The 18,290-nt window shown below is 39.2% G+C and overlaps 1 protein-coding gene across 1 annotated transcript; it reads right to left on the bottom strand.

Moving 5' to 3' along the window:
* Window positions 1–2,847: 2,847 nt before the first annotated feature.
* LOC110875468 (disease resistance protein RUN1-like) lies at window positions 2,848–4,645 on the bottom strand. The gene is made up of 2 exons (XM_022123666.1): window positions 4,494–4,645; window positions 2,848–3,970 (listed from the first exon to the last, which is right to left on the bottom strand). The coding sequence occupies exons 1-2, from the start codon at window positions 4,643–4,645 to the stop codon at window positions 2,848–2,850; spliced, it is 1,275 nt and encodes a 424-aa protein (XP_021979358.1).
* Between the last annotated feature and the right edge of the window lie 13,645 nt (window positions 4,646–18,290).

Genomic DNA, 18,290 nt, shown 5'->3' with positions numbered 1-18,290 from the left:
GGAGGTTGTGCAACGATAATAAGCTTAAAGATACACATAAGAAGCATCTTACATATCCTTTTCTCAACACATGATAAGATTCAGTATCATTCCATACTCTACTACGTTTAGTAGGATCTTTGGACTCTTCACAAACTATACTGAAGACCAAGAAGATAATCACGACTTTCTTGTTCGGTCTGCATTTACGTTTACGTTTAGTTTAAATTAGTAGTGGGTCAAAAACTATTTTATTTGTTTATGTTCGTTGGGCCGTAGGCCAGAAACATTATGTTGGGTCGAACCATTTAGAGTCTTAGGTATTGTTAATATGTGGGTTGGATCTGGATCACAAGAACAAGCCTGGTGCAGCAGGCCCATTTGGTTGAAAGTTGCAGGAGATAAAAGGATAACCGCCGACAGCGGTTATCATGCAGAACAGACGCAACGTTTCACATGGCGGTTATGTTCATCCTCGTACCCCTACATCAGAAAGACGCGACTGCAAGTAGACGTACCGGTTCATTGTTATAAATAGCCTTGAACGATTAGTTTGTTTGTAACGCTGAATTCTGTTATCATATTTCAGAAGTTTATTTCGGTTAGTTATTATTATTCAGCAAGTTCTTTCTGTTAGTTTATGTATGATGAAGTCTTGTGATTATTGCGGTTGGTCGAAGTATGATTGTGTATGCGGTAACAACCCGGTCCGTCCCGAATGGTCCTGGGTGTCTGATGATTCTGATACCAACATTGGTATCAGAGCCAAAGGCTCACAGGGAAACGGAAAGGGTTGTGATCGTGATGATGTTTGTCCTCGCGGTAAAGGAAAAGCGGTAGATATCGGAAATAGTAATGTTGGGAACATTGGAAAGTGCGGCCGGGGCTGCAACCTTGGGAAAAGAGTTGCGCAGGGGAAGCCAACCAAATGTTCGGTGAAGTCGTCCGGGAAGGATCATGCGAAGAAGAAGGTTCACAAAGCCGCTGGAAGGAAAGTTAACCGCAAAGGAAAGGCACCGGTTGGACGGCCGAGGAAGGCCGGGGTGACATGTTTTGTTTGTAAACAATATGGGCACATAGCCTCTATTTGCCCTAGTAAATACATCAATTTGGGCCCGTTACCGGAAGAAGATGATTACTTAGTCGATGGTACGAGCGGTGGTTTGTTTAGCGAAATGTGGGTCGTTGATCCAAGTTTCAAGACACACATGACCGGGAACCGTAGTCTGTTCAAACGGTTCAAGAGGCATTTCGGGGTAATCACGAACGAGAAAAAGAAGAATTTTTCGTTTGTTCATGGCATTGGTGAAGTGAGAATACCGGTCGATGGAAAAGAGAAAACGATTTCGTGTGTAAATTACGTACCGAGAATGGAGAAGAATGTTCTAAGTTTGGAACAACTGTTGTTCCAAGGGATCGAGACGGTCACCACGGGTGACAAGTGTATGTTGAAGAAAATGTTCGGTGCACAAGTTAAGAATTTCGATGTGTATGAAGAAAAATCAAATGTTGATTTAGAAGAGGAGTACTTGAATCGATTCTATGATCGGTTTGATGTCGATAACGGTCACCGGGTGGAAAAGGAGAAACTTAAACAATACATAGAAGATTTTTATGAAGAAGAATTTAAGAAGGAGCGTGAAGAAAAGAAGAAAGCAAACGGTGAAGGTACATCGGGAACCAAGAAGGATGAATTTGTGTTTTCAAGGAAGCAAAAGGTTTGTTTTATGATCTACTACGAGGGCATGAAGGATAACCCTCGCCAATCGAAGCAAGAGTTACGTGAGAGGGCGGTGGTCCTTTCCCAAGATGAAGATGACGTGATCGAGAACGGCTTGATTATGGATAGTTGTTTAGAGCCGTTGGATTTGCTCTTGATGCACGAGGAATTGGCCGGATATGTTAAGTTTTATGATGCAAATTTTGATGAAGTGTTGATATGGTTTCTGCCAAGCTTCCTCGGTATTGTTAAACCGAGAGAAATGCCACCCAAGTTGATAGACGGAAGGGATGTGAATTTACTTCTTTTGTACCGGATTGTGAGTCTCAAGGGTGGAATTAAAAAGGTTATGGAAGATGACTCGTGGGCTGAAGTTGCATTAGAGTATGGATACGAGAAGGATGACGGGTTTGAGATGAAGGTCTCGTATGTTCACTACATCGAGCTATCTGAATGGTACTTTAATTACATGAAGGAAAAGGGTGATACGAACGCAAAGGCTAAAGAGAAAGATGGAAACAAGGATGCTCAAGACAAGGAGGCCAAGATGGAAGATGATGCGGATTTGGTGATCACGTTCGTGGTCACCGATGATGAAGATGCTTGAAGAATGTTGCGGGTCAAGAAAGCTCGTGCTTAAGGGGGAGATTGAAGACCAAGAAGATAATCACGACTTTCTTGTTCGGTCTGCATTTACGTTTACGTGTAGTTTAAATTAGTAGTGGGTCAAAAACTATTTTATTTGTTTATGTTCGTTGGGCCGTAGGCCAGAAACATTATGTTGGGTCGAACCATTTAGAGTCTTAGGTATTGTTAATATGTGGGTTGGATCTGGATCACAAGAACAAGCCTGGTGCAGCAGGCCCATTTGGTTGAAAGTTGCAGGAGATAAAAGGATAACCGCCGACAGCGGTTATCATGCAGAACAGACGCAACGTTTCACATGGCGGTTATGTTCATCCTCGTACCCCTACATCAGAAAGACGCGACTGCAAGTAGACGTACCGGTTCATTGTTATAAATAGCCTTGAACGATTAGTTTGTTTGTAACGCTGAATTCTGTTATCATATTTCAGAAGTTTATTTCGGTTAGTTATTATTATTCAGCAAGTTCTTTCTGTTAGTTTATGTATGATGAAGTCTTGTGATTATTGCGGTTGGTCGAAGTATGATTGTGTATGCGGTAACAACCCGGTCCGTCCCGAATGGTCCTGGGTGTCTGATGATTCTGATACCAACATATACTTCTTCCCATATCTTGAAGCAGTTGATGCATCTGAAACGGTAAGAAGGCATCTATCAATAAGGGTCAAGATCCCAGATTTAGCATACAATTCATCCTCCATTATCAATTTTATGACAAAGTTGTCTTCACCGACAAAGAAACAAGCAATATGAAGAGACAACTCTTTGTGACTGCGAAGTGGCAAGGAGTCAAAGCTCCTCCGTAATACACTTTGGATGTTACAATCAAGATCTCCTTTGGATGAATTAAGTGAATTCATTCTACTTCTCCAAATATCTTTCATGGTATCTCTTCTCCATGGGTCTTCATCACTAACAAACAGAGAAGAACCTAATACTTTAAGAGCAAGCGGATTACCTCCACAATACTGAGCTAGTTGTTTTGCAAGCTCCTTGAAACCTTTCATGGGTGTTTTGGTTCGAAACGCATACCAGCTTAAAAGTTCTAATGATTCAAGATCATCTAACAATTTAATTTTGTGCACCTGACACCTCCAAGAAATGGACCCAAATAACGGCGTTATATCTAGTAGCCTTGTTGTTATTAGGATCTTGCTTTTTGTATGCAACGCCTTTGTGCCAAGTAAAATGCTTAACTGTTCGTTTTTATCAATGTCATCAAGAACAATAAGCACCCGCTTCATTTGTAGGACCAACTCCATCTTATGTGTACCCTCATAAGTGTTGGATATCCTTATTTTCTTTCCACCCGAAACATCTTTGAGTAGTTGTTTCTGTACCACAAGCAACCCATCAGCTTGTTTTCCAATCTCTGGAATAAAACTGCTGCTTTCAAAATCTTTCTTATTTAAGTTATAAATATATTGGGCAACTGTTGTCTTCCCACTACCTCCCATACCACAAATTGCTATAGCATTGTATTGCTCATTTTTCAACCACAAATTTATGACTTCAACACGAGCCTCCATTCCAGTTAAATGGGCAGGAGTACTCTGTTGTCTCAAATTTAGTTTACACTCAACTGTCTCAACCACTTCTGCGATAAAGTTTGTCTCAGACCTGGAACTGAAGAAAACGCAAAATTATAGCACATTCAGTAAACTAAAAAAGAAATTGTAGCAAATGCAGTAATATTATATCCATGTAACTGTATTTAGAGCACTAAAAATCCCTAGTACTACACTTAAAAAATGTACTAGAGTATGATTAAGTCCTAAAATCAATTAGATTTGTCAGGGTATTGTCCTCTACTCTTACTAAAAAAATTTCAATTACAACAAAACCGAATCAAATACAACTTTGGAGCAAGTTTAGACACCATGTTAAAGGAAAAATATATATCAAATTATATGCATAAGAGAGAAAATGGCTAAATAACATATTAAGCTATTTCTTCCTAACAAGTGAAAGATGGAATGTTTATTATTAAACTATAACAAGAGACATCTATTAGTCTATTATGGCAAATGTGTGCATGATCAAAGTTATGTGTACTGTGCATGATCACATGACACTTTATTACTTAGACCCCTCAAATGCAAACTTTAAGCCATAATTATTAATTACTCATCAAACTCATGGGATCAGCCTGAGATCCTCACCCACCCCTCCTCTTTCTTCCTTCATTCTGTCCGCATCCTTCTCTATTCTTTCTTTTTTTTCTTCTCTGTCCGAGTCATCTGCCATTCCTCTTTCTCTTTTTCTTCTGATCAGCACCATGGCTACAGACTCATCTGCCATTCCTCTTCACTCCTTGACCCACCTTGTCAACATAAAACTCTCCTCTCAAAATTACCTAACCTGGGAAAAACAGATCGTTGCCATGTCGATCTCCTCAGCCATGTCGATGGCACAACTTCCTGTCCAGCCGAAACAATCACAAAAGATGACCAAAAAGTCGTGAACCCTGCATACACGATCTGGAAAGCTGCTGATCAGAAAGCTCTATTGCTGATAAACTCAACACTTACCGAAGAAGCAATGTCCGAAACCATCGGACACACCACGGCTCACTCCGTCTGGAAAGCCCTAGCCAACGCATACAGCCACTGTTCCGTTGAGCGAATTCACAATCTTAAAGATGCTCTTCGAACCCTTCAAAATGGAACCTCAACCGTATCCGAATTTGGCCAAAAATTTAAAGCCATTGCGGATCAACTCGCCGCTATCGGGCACCCCGTAAGCGACGAGGATAAAGGCCACTGGTTCCTATGTGGTCTTGGTGCCTCCTATGAGAACTTTTCTACCTCCAAAAGAACAATTCATCCAGCCCCGACTTTCCGTGACCTTCTCGCAAATGCTGAAAATCAGGAGATTTTTGTCCAACAACTCCATGGAAACACTCCTCCTGAAGCTGCTTTCTATGCCAATCAGTCCACTCGCAGCCGTTCCACCAGCTCCTCTCGTGGATGTGGCAGGTTTTCGTCATCTCGGGGCCGAGGAAGAAGCTATACTAAAAGACCTCCTATGTGCCAATTATGCCGAAAAGAAGGGCATGATGCCACCACATGTCCGAGCCTTGTTTCTTTTGCTCAAAAACAACTTCCTCTTCATGCCAATCTAGCCCACATCTTCAATGCTCAATGCACCATTGGCTCGGACATCCCGGATTGAACTGCCGACTCAGGTGCCACGACCTACATGCTTCGTCATGAAAACGGTTTAAATAATTTTCAACCACAATATGGTAACTTACATGTAACATTTTGTAATAGTCAATCATTACCCGTTACACATGTCGGTAACTCAAACTTAAACAATGATATAACTTTACAAAACGTCATTGTTGTTCCTAATCTCACCAAAAATCTACTTTCAATTAGTAGACTTACAAACGACTCACCTGTTGACGTATTATTTTCTAATAATTATTTTTATATACAGGACGAAAAACGAGTCAAGTTCTAGCTAGAGGCATCTGTGAGAATGGCTTCTACATTCTCACCCAAGGTCACAAGTCGCTCGTTGCCGCTCTTTCCGCTTCACACCTTCGTGCCTCCTTTAATAAATGGCAAAGTCGTTTAGGACATGTGTCTTTCGATACTATTTCGAACCTAAATAAACGAGGTCATGTTTTTGTTACCTCATTATTGCCTAAACACGGTTTATGTACTTCTTGTGAAATGTCTAAAGAGAAGCATTTACCTTTTCATGAAAGCACAAAACGTGACCAACATGTCTTAGACCTCATCCATTGTGACCTTTGGGGACCCGCACCCGTCATGTCAACGTCAACGGATGGTTATCTATATTATGCAATATTTGTCGATGACCATTCCCGTTTTACTTGATTCTACCCCTTGAAAGCCAAATCGGATTTTTATAATACCCTAATCGCTTTTCTAAATTTTGTACAAAATCAATTTTCGTGCAAAGTTGAAGTTTTCCAAACCGATGGTGGCACCGAGTTCACAAATCAATGGGTGCAACAATTTTTTTTACAACATGGCATACATCGCCGTTTGTCTGGCCCTTACACACCGGAACAAAACAGTAGAACGGAGCGCAAACATCGGCATCTAACCGAAACCGGTTTAGCCATGATGTTCGACGCCAATGCCCCACCAAAACTTTGGGTCGATGCTTTCACTTCTGCTATCTATATCATAAACCGCCTTCCCACTACCATACTTAACAACAAATCACCATATGAAATTTTATTTCATCAACCACCAATTTACTCAAACCTACGAATTTTTGGATGTCGAGTTTTCCCATACCTTCGGGACTACAATAAAAATAAACTCCTCCCGCGTAGTACACCTTGCATTTTTCTTGGAGATATCCTAAATACAAAGGTTTTAGGTGTCTAGATCCAACAAATGGGCGCATCTACACTACTCGCCATGCAAAATTTGATGAAGACATTCTTCCCTTCAAAGAAAGTCTTTCTTCATCCGACACAAACATCCTTCCAATGACCAATTTTGATGACACTTTACCGACACCACCCATCATCTCATCAACTACACCACAACACAATTCTTCCACATCTCCCTCCCACCAACCGTGTAGCCACTGTCCCACCTTCCTTCCTCAAACAGTCCAGCCCATTGACCAAACCATCCCAAGCCCATTACCCGTCCAGCCCACTGCAAACACCACCTCTGAAACAGCCGCTAACCAACCCATTCCAGTCTCCAGCCCATCATCGACCCCACTCCCTTCCACTCCTCCACTGACACCAAACCTGTCCAACTCTTCGGAACTTCCCAGTCCACCCCCGAGCCCAAATCCCACCCAATCCGCCACACACCACTCGACATCTATTCCTCCTTCACCTCAGCCCAAAAATCAGCATCCTATGATGACTCGATCCAAAAATAACATTTTTAAACCTAAGCATTATGCTAATCTCTCTCACCTCTCCACAAACAAACTTCAAAAATCTCTTCACACATCTCATCCACCCAAAGGCATCAAAACCGCTCTCAAAGATCCCAAATGGAATCATGCGATGCATGAAGAATTAAAAGCGTTGCATAACAACAACACTTGGAGCCTTGTTACCCGTCCATCAAACACAAATGTTATCGGTTCAAAGTGGATCTATCGTGTCAAATACAAATCTGATGGTTCAGTTGACCGGTACAAAGCCCGTCTAGTGGCACAAGGATTCCCTCAAGTACCGGGTATCGACTCTCACATACATTCAGCCCGGTAGTTAAATCATCAACAATTCGAGTGGTCCTAAGTCTTGCCACTTCTCAACAATGGACTCTAAGGCAACTAGATGTGAACAATGCTTTTTTAAATGGTCATCTCAATGAAGTTGTTTTCATGGAACAACCTCCCGGCTTTGTAAGTACCACCCATCCATCCCATGTGTGTAAACTGAATCGTGCCCTCTACGGCCTAAAACAAGCTCCACGCGCTTGGTTTCATCGACTAAGTGCTTTTCTCATCACTCTCGGCTTTCAATGTAGCAGGGCAGACCCCTCTTTGTTCATATATCATCACAATGGCACCCTTGTTTACCTTCTTGTTTATGTTGATGACATAAACGTCACCGGTAACAATGAAACTTTCATTCACTCTTTTACCGAAGACCTTCACAAGGAGTTCCAAATTAAAGACCTTGGTCCACTAAATTTTTTCCTCGGTCTAGAGGCCACCCACACCAAAATCGGTTTGTTCTTAACTCAATCAAAATATGCCTTTGATATTTTAACCAAAGCCGGCCTCTTGGACTCAAAACCCGTCTCCACTCTACTCACAACCAAAGACATCTTCAACTCCACCGGTTCTCCCTTTCATGATCCTACCCTCTATCGCTCGCTAGTCGGTGCTCTTCAATACCTAACCATCACCCGACATGATATTTCATATGCCGTCAACCAAGCTAGCCCATAGGTATGAAATAAAACTATCGTTTTCATGTATGCATCTTTGCCCATAGGTATACATCCCAGGTGGATGTTTAGATGTGTATATCATGTTCGACGTTTATTAGCCATGATTCCTATCCATCATATAGGCTAATTAAGGAATTTGGAAGTTCCTAATATAGAGGTGACCATCGTGATTTTATCGCATCACTGTTGTCGGGAGTGTTAACAAGTTTTCAGGTGTTTTAACAAGGACCTGAGTCTCTTCTAAACAGGTTTTACCATCTTAGCAAGGTCTTCAATGACATTCAAGCTAGGTCAAACCTTTTAAGATTCTCCTTTAATACATACACTTAACAGAAAAGGAATAAAGTTTATTTTATTCAGGATTTTTATTAAGAATCCTAATTTATAAGATAGTAATGGCACAAATGGCCTAGTCGAGAAGACAAGTTTAATTTATGAGCCATGATCGTCTGGGATCGAGGCATTTAGTAATAGCACAAAAGGCTTAGTCACGTGGACAAGTTTAATTTATAACCCATGATTTCTGAGAATCGAGGCATTACAATTTATCCTAGTTATAAAACATTACGGATATTGAGGTGGCACAAAGGCCTAGTCACAAGGACATTTATAAATTATAAGCTAGGATTTCAGAGAATCAAAGCCTTGAGGTTTGAACCTAGTTCATTACCTTTTTCTGACAGGGAGTCATAGCTACCCCTGTATTTATTAAAATTTCTGGCCCGTGGGCCTATCAATTAACATCTCGTAAGATGTTAAGACATATAGTCATTGTACTGATGATACGTTCAGCGGTCAAAGTAATGACATGACGCCATGATCAGTGTCATTAATTTAATCAACTGTCGTTCAGTGGTCATAATGATGACATGACGGCAGGATTAGCACTTAATTTATATCAACTGTCATTCAGCGGTCATAATAATGACATAACGACAGGATTAGTACTTAATTTAAATCAAATGTCATTCAGCGGTCATAATAATGACATGACGACCAGATTATCGTCTAGAGGGCGTTTGAGCATAGCTCACCCCCTTAGGACAGGGAATCTCAAAAAGATTCACAACTGTCGATGTCGCAATCGGACAGTGTATTATCGCTCGTGGCACTTCATCCTTAAGGGATGATTATTTTACTTACAGGGAATTTTAAATAAATCCCAATTTTCAAATTTATTACCCGTAGGCATCAAGTCATTATCAGACTTGTATACAGATATAATCTGTAGATAGTTTATAAAAAGAGTGGCTTGTGTGATTTTACGGTCACGCTTAGCCAGGAGTGTTAACATGTTTACAGATGTTAACAGAGATTTGAATCTTTTCAACCAGGTTTTACCATATTGGCCAGGCCTTTATTAAGACATTCGAGCTAGGTTTTACCTTACTAAGATTCTTGTTAAATGGCAAATCAAATAAAAATTGATATTTTCCATTTATTTAATATTCCTTATTTAGAATGAAAGTCCAAACGTAATCATTCCATTATATAAAAGTAAAAGTATAAAGTTGCCCTAAGCGGGACTTGGAAGGAATAATGTCGTCCTCGCAGGGACTGAAAGATAAATATGTCCTTATAAGGACTAATAAGGAAACGATCTTCAGTAAAAGGAGTTTCTTCTTCATTTTATTTCTGAATGCTTTCTCCTTGGGTGTTTATTTCACTTTAGCCGCGGTACGAAGCTCAGCATCTCGGGGCTCCAGGTGTGGAGAACTCCTATTACGGCTCCTTCGCTTGGCGACGTATCCAATATATAAAATAATTGGAAGCAATAAATTCCAGATTAGGATCGGGAGTATTCCTATGTTAAGTCTAGACTCAGAAGGTTAAGGAATGTGCTATTGTGTCATTGAGATTAAACACTAAGGGCTAGTGTTTAATTCACTCAATGTTGGCTCTGATACCAACCTGTCACACCCCGAATTTCCACGTGTCACCGGTGGGCCCGGTGGGGGTAACGTGACGTAGTTGATAACATCATAGTCAAACAACACAATATATAAATGCACAGCGGAAGCAGAAATAGATTCATTTCAACTTTACATAAACGTAATATTTAATATCACAAGTAGTTGAAACGGATCCACAGGCGGATCAAATAAAATAAGATAAATGTTCAACAGACTTTAGACGCCTAGAACTTGCAAGATTCCTTACTAACGCCCTGAGCAGCTTCCAGCCTATTACGTACTTGTACCTGTCACTTAGACTTTGGAAAATACGTCAGTTTTCACTGGTAAATACACTCAACTGACTCATTTGAAAAGAGTTTATGAAAATTGGTTTAGGCGCACAAGGCACAAAACTATTTTGACACTCGATTAAGTTGCACAAGGCAAGATTAATCTTTTATACTTGGGACAAACTATATCTCATGTTATCAGTTTTACATAACTTGCTCTACATGCGGGGCCCGGTCCTATGCCGGTTCAAGATTAACCGACACACCACTATTCCCTTATTGGGAATCCCTTATTGGGTATAATCAATTAATAGCATCAAGCATCTGTCAGGTGTATGCCTACACCCCGTGCTTAGGTCGTGGCCATTGCATTTAATGAGTCAAGGATATCCAGGACACGGTCGCATTAATCCCCAATGTTTCAGTCAAGCAATACGAATTAAAACAGGTTATTTGGATCTCCCGACACATTGGTCTTCGAATCCCATACCTGACCATGCGGTATTTATATTACCGTATCCCAAGCCCGTAATAGGGAAAATAAGTTAAGAGTATTTACCTGAGCTAGCTCCTGTCTTAAATAGCAAGAATTATAATAACTCAGCCGTATTCACTTAAGTAAGCGTAGGTACAATTTACCGGAAGGCTCTAGTCTGGAACGAGGGTATAAATAACCAATTAGAATACTAACGGGTCTTTAATTAAGCATAAGCTTAGACCGGTTAGTTTTAAGGAAATATACGGTTCAAGCGCACGATTAAGCGAAGACCGGATAGAACGTTATTTAGACCCGACAAGTTTGAATACTTGTATAATATGGGTATACAAAATACATTCTGGATTTTGAGACAAAAATGATAACGTTTGACCCGTTTCGGTCAATTTACACAAACTAGTTACGTAAACCGAACCGAACGCGAAAAGGGCGATACGGGTAGACAAATGATTCAAATGCAAGTTCCCTGATATAATATGCTTTAAATATGATATAATATCAGTAAGTTATGTTCTATATTGCCCGGAATAATTTTAAACTCAATTTATGCCTTAGAAGGGCATTTTGGTCTTTTTAAGAGATAATAAAAGAGTAAAATTAGAAATCTGAGTTTCGGGTCTGGTTCATACAGTAAATATACTTAATATAACATATTATATCAGTAGGGTATGACCCATATACCAAATTTATCATTTAAAACCAAACTATGCACCGTAGGGGTATTTTAGTAATTTCACAAGGGCTAAAAGTGCCAAAACTGGAAGTCTGAGTTCATATACTTATACTTACTGTTTTTATATGAAAATATGCTAAACACAACAGTAGGTATAGGTCTTATATGTTTAAACAAATATAACGCTTACTATGCGCTTAAAACGCTAAATATGCGATTTAAGGGCGTTTTCGGGTTTTCAATTTAAATCTGAGATTTTTATATTTCCAGAAGGCTCAAAATAATTTATTTAACATATAAGATCAGTAGGAAAAGGTTTCGGGTCAAAAGGATGTGTAAAACTCATTTTATGGCTAAAACGGTCAAAACCGACATAAGCCGAAATGACTAGGCGATCTAGGATCCGTTCAGCCAAAAATTAATTAAAAATCATCAAAATTCCCAGAATATTATATTACATCTGTTGGTAAAAAGTTTTGTATCAAAACGTGGCCAGAAACGGGTTCTACGCGAAAAGGACCGTTTATGTAAATTTATAATATAGTTTTACGCTAATGGCCATAACTCACAATCTGGACCACCAACTGATCCGAAATTTTCGGTGCAAGTTTATATAATAAAAATAAAGATTTCTACTCTTTCACTTTTCTAAAAATCACGTTTTAAATCAAAAAGGGCAAAATAGTCAACTTTATGCATAAATTGGAAACATGCATTCGAATCGGCTAAGCATAGACTTATGACATAAAATTTCCAGAAAGTTTAACTAAAATGCCAATGGTCAAAAATGCTCTAAAATACAGATCTCACACATGCATGTACGGATCCGAACCGGTAGTTTACGAAAAGGTCGTTTATTAAGACTTTCGGTTCCAATCCGGGTTTACACTAAGGATTGTCGAGTTGATCGTGGTAAAATACATTCTTATATTCATAATAAAGCTTTCTATGAAGATCAAACAGATTGCATGTTATCTATATCATTATTCATGTCATTTTTCACAAAATCGCTTCTGTTGACTTTTTAGAAATAGGTTTGACTCGACATTTAGCATGCATGTAGTGGGAATCAGAGAGTACCCTTTTGAGGGTTTGTTTCCCACATGAATACCAACATATATCAGGTTTCAATTCGAGAAATGACTGAAAGAAATCCGTTTAATCAGAAAGTCAAAGCTTATGAACAAACAGTTTGACTTTTAGCAATAATCAAAGCAAGAACGGATTAGAGAACGAATTGGAAGCTTACAAAGGTCCTATAGGTGTTTAGTGAACACTAGAATTCGTCCTTGATGATCAGATTAACTCCAGAAAGCTTGAGAGAGTTCTTGAATGTAGAGAGCTCCTTGTTCACAACTTCAAGTGCCAAGAACAATGATGTTTGATCTGATTTATGGTGTAATTAGATGGTTGGGGTAGGCTACTGTTGATGTAGGCATGCAAGGGCACGTATTGGAGCATTTGGGAGGCAAGACCAGCTGTTTACAACTCAATTTCGGACCTAAATCAGCCCCAAATACGATTTCTGTCGCTGGCAGACCCACGCGGCCCGCTTGGGCTTTACCAGGCGGGTCGCCTGACCCCTGGTTCAGCCAAACAAGTTTCAGTTTTGGCAGAATTGGTCCCTGAGCTTGTACGCGACGTTTCGGCTACTTTTCTCGACCCGTAAACCCCCAAACTTGGTTTCTAAGAACCTTAGGACTTTTACCAACATGGAAATGTCCTCGGAACAATTTGCGCTCAACCGAAAAGCCCTGAAATTCGACGTTGACGCTTTTAGTCCTTCAAGTACGGTTTTGGCCATAACTTTCTCATACGTTGACAAAACTTCATGAAATTTTTACCACATATTCTAGTGAGTATATTTTAGCTATACAAAGCTTCGGGTCTGCCAAAAGTTCACTCAGAGGTATAAATTAAACATGTTGACACTTTTGGCCCCTATAGTTTGCAATACTTCACTTTTGTGCAATTTCCGCGTCGTATGATCCATGAACCATCCGTTTAAGGTTATAAACATTATGTAGGGTTATCATAGAGTCTATTTATCCATTGTTGACACTTTGGACCCTTACGTTCCATAGTTTTCACTGTTTGTCACTTTTAGTCCCTCTAAAGTATGTTTTCACATAACGGAACCTTATGACACGTGTCAAGACATTATTGGACGAAATTTTTCGAGGTGTTACAGAATATAAGCCCTCAGATCGAAAACCGGAGGAAGAGCTGACTGAGGAAATGGAAAGGAGCTTGTATTGGACATAAACGCCGTTTGCAGTTTTGGTTGCTGAGCTGCACTGGATGTGGCTAAAGATTCGAAACCTGGAAGGTACATTTCAGTATTTTGAGGAGCAGGAGCTCGTTTAGCTTTCCGGATTTCTTCATCATTCTTGTGTTCCAGCTTCTGAATGAATTCATAGATATGGATAGTATCTAGAGTACCCGTATGCTTTAGCAACTCAATGAACGAACTCCATTTTGGGGGTAAAGCATTAGCAAACCTAGCAACCATTTCCTGTTGAGTTGCCAAAACCCCATATGCAAACATTTCACTAATCAAATGATAAAAACGTGTAGTCATATCATTTAGGGTTTCATTTTCCAAGAACTGAAATGATTCAAACTCTTTCTTTAACAGATCATGGCGTGACTTTCTAGTAGCTGCATTTCTTTCCCCTCTCGCTACCAAGGCATCCCATAATGTTTTCGTGTCTTTACAGTAAGAGAATTGATGATAGATTTATTTGTTAAGCGCTTGTGTAAGAATAGCAAACGCCTTTTTCTCTAAGTCATAGGCTTTCTTGTCATCTTCAAGCATGTTAGAAAAACCCGCTGCAATTCATGCTGCTACTTCGAGGGCAGGGTTGCATGCGTTAGTGAACATGTCCAAAGTTCGGTGCTTTGCCCTTGAACGTATGTGTGGAAACGACCTTTCCATGATGGAAAGTCGTTCATGTGATTCAACTTTGGTGGGCGATTGTTGCTTCCCGTTTCACTCTCGCTAAGCAAAAGATTCTGAATGCTTTGATTTTGATTCGATACTAGTGCCCATTGACTTGCACTTATGGATGGTTGAGGAAACATACTTCTTGCCCACACGGCTGTGGAACTTTGATCTTGACCTGGTTGTGGGTCCATACTCCAATCCCACGGACTTGTGCAACTAATCTTTGATGTATACAAGTAAGTACCTGATCAAATACTTGAAAACACAATGTTATGACACTTTTACAAACCTTCTGTTTAAAAATGACAACACACTCGACGAAATGCTTTCCATGAAACAACTTCTGTTGCGTCGAAATGCCTTATGACGAAACTCAGTGTGTTTCGTCAATGGCTTATGGCGAAACTCAATGTGTTTCGTCGAAGATTGCTATCGGCGAAACACTTTGGTTTCGTCGTTTGACTGTTTCGTCGAAAAAGTAATCAGAGAGTTGGTGAAGTAGTTCAAATCTTATCCTCAATCCGACAATGCACACGACTTTTTCAACTCACACCATGCTTAGACCACCAACCAAGTATGGCAAACAATTTTTTAATTCATGTTAATTCTTTTTAGTTTTAACTTTTAAATTTAAATGCAATGAATATTCAAGAACACTTTGAAGGTTTCTTGAATATATGAAGAACAAACCCAGAAATATGAGTTTTCCGGTCACCGACAAATTTTCCGAAACGCGAAATTGCACAAAACTTTCACTAAAAACCCGGTTTATCACGAGAACAATCAATCTAACAAGGTTTTTGATAAAACTCTTTAGCAAACAACAATATTCAAGCAGATTTTAAAGAACTTTTCCGGAAAATATAAGTTTTCAAGAACACTTTTTCTGAAAATCAACCACAAACACTTGATAAAAACCGAACTATGTTTGATTTTAAACAAGGATAAGAGCCTAATGCTCTGATACCACTTGTAGGTCCCGAAATCGGAGGATCGATAACAAAACCAAATCCTTGTTTATAGCAAACAAAGTTACGTGTGCGGAATCCACGTAACTATGCCAAATCAAACATATAATAAAGTAACAACACGGTTTAACCAACGAAACGCAATCAATTGATTAAACGGGATGAGAATCACAGCTGATACAAACACATTTTTGACAGAGTAACTTTAAGGGTATTCTCTCATCTCTGGTTTCAAAGTGAAACACAGGGTGTTTATATAGCAGCGTGGGCAAAGAGCATCGACGAAACCAACATGGGCTCGACGAAACAGACTGGGCTTGGGCCTGAAGAAGCCCAATCAGACGACGAAACAACTCAGTTTCGTCATCGATGACGACGAAACAAAGTGAAATGGACAAGTTCCGTTTCGTCGTTATGTGTTCGACGAAACAGAGTGTTTCGTCGAAGGCTGCATTTTGTGATCTGTTTGCTGCAAACCACAAACAAACACAAACATAATGACAGAAATACCCTTATATGCAACATGCATCGTTCATATATCATTACATACCAAAAGGAGACAAACAAGTCGGACACAAGCGGATAGGAGGATATCCGACTTGGTCGACGGCAAATACAGACTCGATAAACGACAAAAGACCGTAAAAGATACATCGTAAATACAAAACTAGTTACAGACACAAAAGTGCATCAACAAACATTAACGATTATATATTTTAAGCGATATAACCTTGGAACCAGGTATGTATTTATACCACAAATACATCAAAATAAGTAAACAAAATGCTGATGGGTTATATACGCTGCATATAGCTCTATACGCAGCGTATATAAACCCTGGTTGTCTGTGCCAATGATTGTTGGACAGGTCCTGAAATCTATGCCGTTTATACGCTGCGTATAGCTCCATACGCAGCGTATAGGTATAACCCTATATGCTGCGTATAGAGCTATACGGAGCGTATATAAACCCTAAGTGTGCAAATAGGCAGCCTAGGTGTGTGAATAGTCTAAGCCTTACAACATATACGAATTGTACACTGTTATAGGTGGTCTTGTCTTGGTCTCGAGTTTCAATAAAATTTCGGGATGTTCAAGTCACTCCTTAAAAGGTGAAAGTTCCATATCTATTTGCTCTTGAAGTTTTCAAGGAGTGTAAAGTTACAGATAGCATCTCGGTTAGGTGGAACTGGAAGAAGGCAATCCTAAATTGCTTGGAAAAGGTAGAGATCGGGCGATGTGAAAAGTTGTGTGGAGATGGGGTCAGCTGAAGGTCCGTTCTTGGTTAAGGATTTAAGATGGGAGATTGAATTAAAAATGGTCTCAAATTTGTGACATGATATACGTAAACAAGGTTCCAAAGAAGATAACTTTTTGGTGTGGAGGGCTTTGCAAAATCGGCTTCCTTCTAAGTTTGAGCTCTTGAAAAGAGGGATGGTAATGGAGGTTCATTGTACAGACTGTGACGAGTTGCCAGAACTTTGGACCATATCTTGATAAATTGCAGGTTGGCTGGAATCATTTGGTCTAAAGTAAACCAATGGGGCAAGGTAGGTATATTCATTTCAGGGACTTTTCAAGAGACTCTAGTGGTGCCGTCGGATCTCCCTTTGCTGGCTGCTATCAAGAAAATCATTCGGCTAGTGTAAATGACTACTCTTGGTGTCTGTTGTTGGTTCAAAATGCTATAACTTTCTCGGGGAGAATAATGTCTTGGGAGGAGGTGTAAGATAACTTTATGTCCAACTTGCTTCTCTAGCTCAAACATACGGCTAGGATGAAAAGTTTATATCGGCACATGTAGAATAATTTCAATTTGTAATCTTGTTTTATTAGCTTCTTGCTAGCTTGGGATAAAATTTTGTTTTTCCAAAAAAAGAAATTTAATATGCTAGTCAATTGAACTCAAGAGATTGAAATTAGAAACCAGAACAACCCAATGGGTTGAAGGTTTGGCGATTGATTTTAACTCGTTTAAATAACTGAAAAATTAATATTCTAGTCACTTGGCTATATTTTTTTTTCTAAAACGTCAGATTTCAACCCAAGACACGTTTTTGTGATAGCTCATTTTGACCCAAATCAAATTGTCACTTTTTAATACTTCTTGTTTTTACCCAAAGTTATTTCGTTTAAAACATATTTTGATCAGACCCATTCTATACCTGAATCATTTTTTACATGTCGTCTAACCTGCCGGGTTGGCCTTGGTTAAAAAATAGTAATATGTGATTTTCCAAAGTGAATTATATATAATTGCTTGACATTTGTGCGTCAGTGTTATGAATCTTGATTGTCTTCAAAACACGTTTAAATTGTATTAAGAGGGGGGGGGGGGGCATAGTGATGAATATGTTTAAAGTTACATGTAAGGTTATTAGAGCATCTCTAATGCTAAGATGGGTTTGATTTTCAGACCTGTTACCTCAGCACACCATAACATTCTAAACCTTTACCTAAAAAACTATGTTTTTCCTCAAATGCTAACCCAACCCAAACATTCACCTCACCATGTACCTCATCACCTATTTTTTTTCTCTCTATATCTAATTTAGTTATTTCATAATATAATACTTTTAGTATTTCAGTTATAATTAAATCCTTTTATATAAAACAAATTAAACATTAAAGGTTGAAAAAACACAAATATCATTTAAAATTAATAAAAACATCACGCAACATTTAAATTTAAAAAAAGAACACAACTACAAATAACTATGTATATAGGTCCAAATGTGCTCGATCAAATTGTGTATATATAG

This window comes from Helianthus annuus, chromosome 9, assembly GCF_002127325.2.
Source record: "Helianthus annuus cultivar XRQ/B chromosome 9, HanXRQr2.0-SUNRISE, whole genome shotgun sequence".
Lineage (NCBI taxonomy): Eukaryota > Viridiplantae > Streptophyta > Magnoliopsida > Asterales > Asteraceae > Helianthus > Helianthus annuus.
This window is presented reverse-complemented; position numbering and strand designations above follow the sequence as displayed.

What these genes read in the sequence shown, in the direction of transcription:
- LOC110875468 (XM_022123666.1), bottom strand. Translation starts at nt 4,645, where the DNA reads ATGGCAGATGAGTCTGTAGCCATGGTGCTGATCAGAAGAAAAAGAGAA. An exon ending in GGGGTGGGTGAGGATCTCAG is followed by an intron (nt 3,971 to 4,493) that starts GCTGATCCCATG and finishes CGTTTTCTTCAG; the next exon opens with TTCCAGGTCTGAGACAAACT.